This window comes from Mercenaria mercenaria, unplaced genomic scaffold (assembly GCF_021730395.1).
Source record: "Mercenaria mercenaria strain notata unplaced genomic scaffold, MADL_Memer_1 contig_1189, whole genome shotgun sequence".
Taxonomy (NCBI): Eukaryota; Metazoa; Mollusca; class Bivalvia; order Venerida; family Veneridae; genus Mercenaria; species Mercenaria mercenaria.
Genome location: NW_026459170.1, coordinates 41,185 through 52,589, shown reverse-complemented (window position 1 = coordinate 52,589; position 11,405 = coordinate 41,185). Strand labels below are relative to the sequence as shown.

At 33.3% G+C, this 11,405-nt stretch overlaps 1 protein-coding gene across 1 annotated transcript; it reads right to left on the bottom strand.

Annotated features, from left to right (window-relative positions):
• Window positions 1-4,343: 4,343 nt before the first annotated feature.
• LOC128551508 (uncharacterized) lies at window positions 4,344-9,729 on the bottom strand (the record flags this gene model as incomplete). Its single annotated transcript, XM_053532396.1, has 7 exons — window positions 9,576-9,729; window positions 8,096-8,154; window positions 7,409-7,480; window positions 6,612-6,752; window positions 5,799-5,924; window positions 5,294-5,419; window positions 4,344-4,469 (listed from the first exon to the last, which is right to left on the bottom strand). Coding segments are annotated over exons 1-7 (692 nt in total), but the record flags the coding sequence as incomplete, so codon positions are not given.
• Between the last annotated feature and the right edge of the window lie 1,676 nt (window positions 9,730-11,405).

Below are 11,405 nucleotides of genomic sequence, written 5' to 3'. Positions count from 1 at the left end.
AATGAATGATGACAGATTAATTTTTATTTTTATTCAAAAATGATTTCAACTTATTATTATAAAATTCTTTTCCTCATCTACCCATAAATTTACTGGTAATCGTCCTTCTAAAATTATTTTTACAATGCTTCAGAACAGATCTCCAGTTTTTATTCATTAATGGAATAAACTCCAAAGCATATTTTACTAAAAATATCCATAACGGTTAACAAGTACTTACTCCTTTAAATATTTTGAAAAAGCTTTGCATGTCGACTAAATCACTGACAAGTATCTCAATATCATTAACTATCACTCTTCGATTTCCTAATTTTCTTTTAATTGGTTTGTGTAATTCTTTGCAAATTTCATGCCCATGTGATTCGGGGGTAACTCTACCCCCTTTTTCCCTTTTTTTTGACTTTTGTTTTTGTCCGAGACCAATGTGTATTTCTTTTTAATTTGGGTTTCACAACTAAATTTTTGCAATTTTTTTCCCCAAATGTTTTTTTTTTGTTTTTTTAAATTTGGGAAAGCATTTGCTTATCACATGTACCCTTTTTTTTAACATCACTGTCAAGCTAAATCTTGGTCCTACATACTGCATCCTTCATTGGGGGGGCCATTATTAGGGGTTTTCCCGGGCCCCAAAATAATTATATCCTGAATGTTAAACCTTTCTTGGGTAATAAAGGGCCCCGTGGCCAGGGGTTAAGTCGTTGATTTCAAACCATTTCCCCCCTCATCGATTGGGTTCAAAAACCCATTTGGGGCGTAGAATTCTTCACGTGAGGAAGCCATCCAGCGGCTTTACGGAAGGGCGGTGGTTACCCCGGGCCCCCCCGTGTAAAAAATGCACGGGGGGCACCTGGGGTCTTCCCACCATTAAAAATGGAAATCGCCCTATGACCAAAAAATTTTGTCGGTGCGCCCTTAAACCCAACAAAATAAATTTGGGAATAAAAAGGTAACATTGCTTTGGAATATCTAAATTACCCCGACTTTTAACAAACTTTGATTTCATCTTTCCACAGATGAACAGGTGCCTTTTTATCTTTTTTTTTCTCCATTTTTTTTATAACAAATGGGGGTTTAATTATCGTAAATCTTCTTTCTTTCAAACAAATATTTTTTTTCTATAAACTCATTATATCATATGTATTTAAATTTTTTTAAATTTAAAACTTTTAAAAGGGTTTTTAAAAAATGTGGGTTTTAAAATGGCCGGCATTGGTCGTTCGGACCAAAGGGTTAAAAAGGTCAAATGGGGTTAGATTGACTTCGCACAAACAATTACTTTACTACTCATGATCGGGCGTCGTGAAAATGATAGCGAATGAAAACAATAAACTAAATTACCGGGACCTGCTGTAAAATAACTTTGCATTTAATTAATACATTGTAGGATATAAAACTATGCCCCAACGATAACTTGATATTTACAAACATGACTATAAATACATTAAAATGTAACATAAGGAATTCAACATTTTCCTAACATGTTACAATCTAAATATTTCCAGGTTTTGTAGCAGTTACAAATAGCTCAGTGGTAAAGCATACAGTCCATGTACGACAGATCTTTTGCCGTGTGGGTTCGAAACTCAGCATCGACATTTAATTTTTTTTTATTTCACTTTTGCATAAAAAATAAGGTTCCTTCGTGGGCTCTGTGACAATACGACAGAGAGGTATCTAAAGGCGATATGGCAGATCAGAATAGTTTATTACAAAACAACATATTAGTGTGTTATATCAAGACATATATACAAATACAAGTAAGCCCACGGGCAGAATGTCGTTCCCACCAGCACTTTTGACCTCTAAGTGCGACCTTGACCTTGAACCTAGGGACCTGCTTCTTACGCACGCACATACACCGAAATCGGTGTGGCGACTATATCGAGCTCACCGCAAACGTGCTCGACAACAAACCATCAAAGAAAGAAACAAAAATACGGAAGCAAAAATGAAAACGAATAGGAAAAACAAAAAAAAAATGAAAATAAAAACAACCTTCGTGAGGATTCGAAACCACATAACGATCTGCTTCCACCCTATCATTGTTTGCATTTTACCCAACTGAGCTATGTTTCCATCATACTTAGTGGAGAAATACTAATATTTGCTTGTCAAGTAATGTGCAAGCATTATGAATAGTTATTTCATCAGTTATCATGAATTAGACTCGTCTTCGCGTTTCGGCGGGAATCACGTTATCATTGGGGATTAGTAGCATTTGAATTGAAACAACAATTACACAAATAGCAACTGCAAACTACGGTATATCACCATAACGGTTACACTTCGATAAAGGTTACTAAAGTATAGTTCGGAAGATCTTCACAAGAGATAATAAAACTCAAATGAAATTCATCCACAAAAGAAAAACGTTTTCTGAGGGATTAACAGTTAGGACTTTAATTTACCATCATACCTAGTTATACCATTATCGGTAATTGTTAGGTGGTGGCGTTAATTTCCAATAATTAGACCATACCATTGTGAAGTTCAGATTACCTTGGGTATTATAGCGTGAAACAACGTTGATGAAAACAGTGCATTTTAAATTTTTGCTGGATGAATATTCTGCTGGAAATATTTTTGCGATTCTACCGAGAGACCGCAGAAACGCAGAAATATTCCCCCCTAGAAATAACCCGCTATACGGTATATCTTGAAATCACTGGCGAATAAATATGTTTAAACTAAATACACTCGAGTGTATGCTCTCTAAAAGACCTGTTGAAATGGATTCGCAGTAGACAATATTTAAGACAAAATTTAAGGGTCTAAGAAGCAGTCATCTATTTGTATAAAGGTCAATCGCATGGCATAATTACTATAGTTAGTGACATTACACATATATTGTAAGTAAAAGAATAAATACTGAAAGTCGGGTGACCGCAATATATTTTTACTTTTGAAGTATTTTGTCGAACACAAAACTTTTTCTGTTCATAAATCTGTTATCATTTGTTGCGTATGAAAGATTTTACAAGTAACCGAAGCACACCTTTTTGTCTATGCAACAAATACATTTTAGAGTACTTGCTTCTCACAGGAATTTATAGACGCTGCCCAAATGGGCTGCCAACTACCGATTCGAAACCTATGAATGAGTAAAAGACGGGATACAAGCATTTTGTTAAGGCTAATGTTTCCAGACCAAGTTTCTTTAACGCTAGTCTTATCTACTTATTCTTAATCAACGTAAATCCATTGAATGTATTTTTAAATTTAGAGTTCTTTCAGACATTTTATTATAAAGTCTTCTTCTGTTTAAGGAGTTAGATCTACAAAACAGTTTCTTATCACATTATATTCTGTAAAATATGAGTCCACCTAATCTGATCTGAATAATATGCCCCATGTTAGTTTATATCTTTCATGTTTTCAGTTTTATTGATGAAAAAAAGGCACTGAAACTATGTGCAAGTTCCTTGGTATATAACTCAAAGGGAAATGCAAAAGCGCTTCCCTGTCCTAACAGATTTCTGATGTCTTGTTATAATAACATGCGATCAGTTCCTGTGTATGCTTGCTTAATTGATTTGGCTAAATAATCACGATGAAGAAAAAAAGTACGGTGCGATGTTTAATGCCATCTATATTTTTTTTTGAAAGAGGAAACGTTGCATCATTTGCAATGGCTGTAATGCTGTGTATAGCTATTTGCCAATGTGATGGTAATTGTGGCAACGGTATTAATTGATTTATGAACTAAATTATAAACACATTAACTTTGTAGGTTTCAAATATAGATAGCTCAAATGACATAATGTACAACTTGCTTGCAAAGTACGTAAAATATTAGGGTTTTTCTGTGGGAGGTATAATTGTTTTGTTTCATAATAGTCTTTCCCTTATAGATATAACAAGAAAGCATTTCATAAATAGCTATACAATTTCAAATTAATATGATCTTGAAGATGGTTCGATTGACGAAATACATCATCATTACTTCATGTTCTTAGTTTTGACGGTCACTTTTATGATATATGTCAGTGAATAAAACATAACTATGGGAAGAAATATTTGGATTTTAGCAGCAGACAAGTCATTCATGTTGGATATTACAGCAACTTCCTTTCGTTTTATCATTCAGATAAAACCCAATAACATGTGTAGAAAGTGCCATGTTTTTCCCACAAATAGCACGATTTTGTGAAATTGAGATGTATGTCAGCAATATGGAAAATGCTTACAATATCATGGATGATTAGTCAAACACACGAGTGTTCAAATTTAATTTCCTATGTCAAGCAACTAACCATTCTTGTATTGCGTTCGTTTGTTCCATTATAGAAAAGAATTGTTATGTAAAGGAAAATGTACAATAATTAATCTTAAAGGTCTCTTACTTTCTTTTAAGATTTTTGTTTTCTTCAGTAATTTCTCCTATCTGGTTCCTCAAGTCTTTGATGGTATCCTCATTTTTGGTGACTAACTTTGATTTTTGTTCAAACATATCCTCGGCTGACATCATTCTTTATCAGAAATATGGATATAATTCATAAATAAAGTAAGAATATAGAGCAGTAAGTTACGGCTATGATTAGAAGTGAAATATTAAAAGATTTTGACGCCTGTTGAACCTTAAAGATGGCAGGGCAAAACTGTGCAAATTCCAAGCTTAAATGAAAATGAAATAACTCAGACAAGAACGTTTAATGTCTGTACCTTCCCAAACTTGCCTTCAAAGATACGAAAACTGAATAGTGTCTCGCCTTCTTCAACATTTCTTTACGTACATGTTTCCAGTTACTTTTAACATATTGGTATATATAGCACAGCACAGAACCTTTAGCAAAGACGAATCAAGAAATGAATGACTCAGGGTTAAGATGTCAAGAACTTTAGATTTACGAAATACAGACAAATTTAAACGTTTCTTGCTATCGACAAAAGTATGAATGACACAATTTTCAAATTTATGTCACCGCCATTACAACATCAATATTGCTGAAGTTGACATGAAATAAACGTATGTGATTTTTTTCGGGCGTTATTTTTACGTAAATGTACTTACTTTTGTCAACAGTCATAATTTCAGATCTTTTTTAGCCATAAAGATTACATGACAGAACAATGTAAGTAAAAAGAAATGAATCTTAAACAAAACTATTTATTTAAAATTCACAGCAACTCATAAATGATAAGTTGCATTGTAAGTGTTTGACAAATGCGTGTTAAAATTTAATTTAAGTCAAGCATCCACCCACGTCTGTTTGTCCGATTATAGAAATGAACTATTTCGTATGAAAATTTAATACAATTTACAAATATGAATAATTTCTTAAAAACGACTAACCTTCTTTTCAGAGTTGTGTTTTCTTCAGAAATGTCACTGATCTGGTTCTTCAAATCTTTGATGGTACCCACATTTTCGGAGGCTAACATTGATTTTTGTTCAAACATATCCTCGATTGACATCATTCTGTTTCAGAAATATGGATACAATTCTTACCTAAGGTGCGAATATGGGTAACTTAGTTACGCGACATAAAATAAAGTGTTACTATTTTTCTTTCAGTACATGCAAACACTTTTACAATCAGTCAGTTTGTTCAGTATTTTGTCGCCATTAAGACTGGCTTATAAAACTATGCATATGTAAACTTACACAAAACTTTTTTTAGCAGTAACAGCAACTGTTGCATTGTCCGTGCAGGGCGACCAGCAATTTTAGATTAATGCCCCGAGTCAAGAAACTATCCATTCTTATAAATGTTAGTTCTTTCATTACTGCGATGACTTGTTTTGTATGAAAACTGAGACAATTTACAAATATTTAACTTATCTTAAAAACAACTGGCCTTGTTTTAAGATTTTTGTTTTCTTCAGTAATTCTTCCGATCTGGTCCTTCAAGTCTTTGATGGTATCCTCATTTTCCACGGCTAACTTTGATTTTTTTTCCAACATACCTTCGACTGACATCAGTCTGTATTAGAAATATGGATACATAGATAAGATGGAATATGGATAACGTAGTTACGGCTATGGTAAGAAATGGAATATCAAAAGACCGTATGACTCCTGCTTATCTAAGATAGCAGGGTAAAAACTGTGCATATTCCAAGTTCAAAAGATAATCAAAAGACGAGAAATCTGAGACCTTCGTTGCATATAACCTTCCTAAATTTGCCTTAAGGATCGTGGCTTTTAGGAACACGGCTTCCCTTGTTGAATATTTATCCTTGCTTGTTCTGTCCCCCAACACCCAACCCTTTTATCTACCCCTTATCTTCCGACTTCACCCCACTCCTTCTCTGTTTCTGTATTTTTAATATAATCAAAATTTACTTGTTTTTGGATTTGTGAAGCAACCTGTCTACACTATTTTTTCGTTACAGTTTCTTTTTATTGTGGGTCTACTTTGCGAATCATGGCTCTATGGCTGTGTTTGGAGTGTCCTGTGCTTCAAGAAATTCTATCTTACCTTTAATTCTTTAAAGTCACGTTAAGGCATACGTGCCTCTGATTATTCAACATTTATATACATACTTAATTCCAGTTTAAAAACAGTTGAAAGATGTGCCAATAGCATGGCACAGAAAGTTTAACCAACAAGATTTTAGAATTGCTAAACTGTTTCTATCAGAAAATATTTTTGCGAAAAGGTTCTTACTGTTCACACAAGTTATTTTTCTCCTCCTTCAGTCCTTTCACTTCACTATTCAAAACTGCAATGAACTGCTCTGCGGTGAGCTGTGGCTCTGACGCATTATGCACATTAGCCTGCCTGTCATTAGTAAGGTTCTCGTCCAGTCTGCAAGAACAGTACATCATTTTTAACGTTCGTGAAACTATTCTTTGTTAAATTTAGTAAACCGACACCTTGAACGTTAATATAATGTTAACGATGGATGCGTTACAGATAAGAACTATATTTGAGTGTAAAAAGTTCAAAAGCAGGAATATATCTACACGAGTTCTTAGAATGTAGAATCGGAGTAACCAATACACGCTGTCAACATGGATTTACACAGGTAATGAAAAAGGTTGCATTATGCGCATCCTACTGCACATATTTTGCTTTAGGTGAATGTTTCACAACAGCAATTTTTGGTTGTTGTGCACTTAAATGTGTTAAATTAACGATAATGCCGCATATGTATTTGAAGTTGCTGCTTTAGAAATAAAGAAATCGGACTAATGAAGTAATAGTTATTTTCTTCAATCTTCAACGCAGTGATCTCCCTTACCTATAGGTAAATTTTCCTGATGTTGAAGGAAGCAACTCCTGCATGCAGTTTAAGACTGCCTGCCCAGTAAATATAAGAAAAGTCATATTTGGAAACGTATTATTTCGTACTGGTAACAGGAAGTAATTGGTATATTGGGTTAAAAGCTACAATTCCGAAAGCCATGGTACGACCAACATCTTTCATAATTTGACATGATTAAATACTTATTTCAGTTTACCTTACGGTTTCTTGATCATCTGTGTCAGTATCTGTTGTGTCCGTATCATCTGAGTCTTCATCGTCGCTATTTCTGATGATACGAAAGACAAAAGTTGATTAACAATAGAAATAAACAAAAGACAAAAGTGAAATATTTATAATTTTTATTGGCATTTATATTTGTTGTTTTGATTCCATAGGTCGTATACAATGGGCGAGTAACATTTTCATTTTGATACGTTTTATATGATCTATATAAACATATATAATATATGATAATTCCAAGTATATATCATGTTAATGGTCTCAGTAGGAAGATGCATTCGTCCGCAGGCAACAGCAATATTTGTTTAAATTCGTTACTCTTAAAGGTCAGTTGTTGAAACAGATGTATTTGAAATAGGTTAATTTAAGATATTTGGATACACACTGTATTATGAAGTAACTACCGAACTTTTGATATGGCTAAATAAACTTATGAAAAGGATAACTAGAATCCGCATGAGCTATAGTAAAGTTTCAGCACCGAAGTTACAATTGTATGAGCATCTGGTGAGAAAGTGTTTTATATTGAAACAGTTCAATAAATGGTTTACAAATGGTTTACAACATGACTTTTATCACGTTAACTTATTATAATTATTATAGTAAAAAAAATTGTAATATTGGTTTAAAGAGATCAGTAATTTCAATGTAATAAACGCACTTAAAGTCGTTGCTCTGTTCCGGAGACGTCGATTTTCCAAAACATTCCATACCCGGTTTCTGGAAGACAATACATAAATTTAATGGATAAAAATCTTCAACTGATAAAACAGAATGTTCCAAATGTTACTTTTGTTTTATGAAAACACTGTATACACACAGAAAGATGTCACAGAATGTTCAAAATGTTACTTTTGTTTTATAAAAACACTGTATACACACAGAAAGATGTCCTTCTAGCAATAGCTTTCCAGGCGTTGTCGAAACAATAATAATTCATATCCATGCTTTTCGTATGTCATGGCATGCATGTTTTGTTGTTGATGATCATGATTTTGTGATCATCATAATTTATCATTACCGTAAATAACTCTAAGTGGTTATAGCATCCCTCTCAAACATAAGAGCTAAGATGGTCGAAATCAACTTGGATCGTTCAGATATTTAAAAAATCAAAGAAGACGCATGCTCAAAGGCGTCACATGTTTTATTGATTTGAAATGTAAATGATGTAAAAGAACAGGCAATGTCCGTAGGCATAAAATACACTACTTTATATTGTCCTTGATTATATTGTTGTTGTTTCTATGGCTGTAAATATATAGAGGATATTACACGAGTGTCTTATCATATTGAATTTATTAAAAGAGTTGAATAAAATGATAAAATGCGAGACTCTGCCGGGCAATTTATCAATTTTGTTCAATGAGTTTAATAAATTCAATGTGGAAAGTCACAAATGTAATATTCTTTTTATCACATGTTAGCCTTTCCTGTCGAAACATCATCTTTTCTACTTTCTTTTAATTTATAAATATGTCAATTTTACCAACGTCTCCTATACTATAAACGACGTCGACGTCAAAGCTTTATTACACTAGTGTATTATCATTTTATTTAATGCCATAATGGCTTTATTACACTCCCGCGACGTAAAACATGTGATAAAAATACACTAACCTTATAATTTAAAAGTCAAAAATTAATGATAAATCCTCTTATAAAGAAACATATCAAATATAAAAAAACACATTCTAACTTTCGATTAAGAATGTAAGTTTTCTTTTCCAAGTTCCTTACAGTTCAACGTTACTTCCTTTATCGTCATATGAGCCGCGCCATGACAAAACAAACATAGTGCGTTTGCGACCAGCATGGATCCAGACCAGCCTGCGCATCCGCGCAGTCAGGTCAGGATCCATGTTTTTCGCTTTCAAAGCCTATTGCAATGACAGAAACCGTTAGCGAACAGCATGGATCCTGACCATACTGCGCGGATGTATTATCATGTTGGTTTTCTCACGGCGCGACTCATATATATTCTTGATAAACAAACATTTATATCCAAAGCTATTTAGAACAATTGATGGTAATAAAACAACTCAATCCTACCTGATAAAATATAAGTCATAGAAAACGATATTTTTAAAAGAAAAACTGAGTCACCAATAATACAGGGAAATAAACACAAATATACATACGTAGTATAATTTACTTCCTCTTTCGTTTTTAAAACATTTCATATTTATATTGAGCCTTGCACACTGACGTAAAGATTACTTTCCACTGATAGTGATAATTTATTTAATATCAATTGAAGTTCATTATTTTTCATTTGAAGATTCGGAGTTAGTCCTTCCTTTTCTTTAACTGACCTTTTTATAGTTTTGTTCTACAGATTACTACCGGTTTACTAAATTAAATTTAGAATTGTTAATTAATGGTCAATTGTATAAGTAGAATGCGCCAGGAGGGACGGTGGGGTGTGGGGGTTGTTGTGTAATTTTAAGCACACCCGGATAAATTAACATTGCTAATTGTATGTAATGATTTAGATAGTTGTAGCATTTTGGCTTTATTCTGTTATATGGCAGTTATGTGTGCGTCGAAAAGAGATTAAGTTGTCACATCTAGATTAAAAATAAATATCCATTTTTATAAAGCCATTTGCTATTTGCTATGGCTTTAGGAATTTCCTATGAATGTAGCTGTTTTTCTGCTACACAATCCGAAAGGGCACACGTTTTATGCACTTAGTGATCTCTTATCTACTTATCACGGGACCTTTTTTTTTAAGATTGTTTTGTCTAAACGTGAAGTCACCTAAAAGGTTTTTCCTTTACTAAATGTTTAAGTTTGCTTAAATTGCTTCTTCTTTATAAACTTACTACACGTTTCAACATGTCAATGACCATTTTAAGTAAAAGGTGATTTTGAAGAGAGACGCTACACCCTATCACATAATCGAGGCATATAAGGGATTTGTATAAGTATTATACCACAAGTTTCCTTTTCTAACCTCTTATACGTAAAGTGAGGAATGTCAAAACACCACCACTATTCAGGTGTGCAAATATTTATATTCAACATCTCTCATACTCTACGGGAGCTCATGTTTTTTGTTCATACTTTAATTTATAACAAAACGCATGCATCCAAAATTCTCTTGCTTCAATTTGAAGAACTCCTGCATTTTCTTCAATCAATAGGTTTTTTAACTTTTAAAATTACTACATTTCGTTCCTCCTCCCTCTGTCTTCTTAAAGACTTAAGTGTTTGATCCACAATATATGTAAAGGATGTATGTACACTTTACAAAAAAAAACATTTAAGGTAGTACGGAGGCAATTGTGCGTGGACGTATTAGTTATAACGTAAAGGATACGATGGTCGAGTGGTTAAGGTAGTTGACTTCGAACCACTAGTCCCTCACATCCGCAAGTAAACCCAAATCGAAAGCATTAAACATTAAATGTCCAACAGGGTAAATCCATTCCATCTATCATTTGTCAGACTTTATTAAGATATTTGCAAATAAAGGAAATAATTCATATAAACCCAACGGGCTTCATTAGATTGATGAATACTGTAACTGGCATTGTAATTTCACATATCAAGGAGTGTAAAACGTGTAATGGAAAAGCGGGATAAATGTAAACTATCAAAACTTTGGACAAAATCTGAATTTTCTGCATCATTCTTTTTATTTAGTATTGTTGGTATGTTTAAGTAAGATATCAGTAATATGTTTAGCCACGATACGATATTTTCAACGCTTACCTGTGTTTTCGTTCAGAGTAATATTGCTTGTGCGTACACTGGGAAAATCTCCGATTTAAAAGAAAAAGAAACAAGCGGACTTTAAAGAAGTATACAAGTACATCAAAACTATATTCAATACCCCTATTTAAGTTATCAAGGGCCCCTGGGCCATCAATATTTGTTGAGATCTGCCCAGACATTGCTTCGTTGCATCTATTACATAATAAACATGCATTAAACTTTTCCTAACACAGTTGGATGGTTGTATT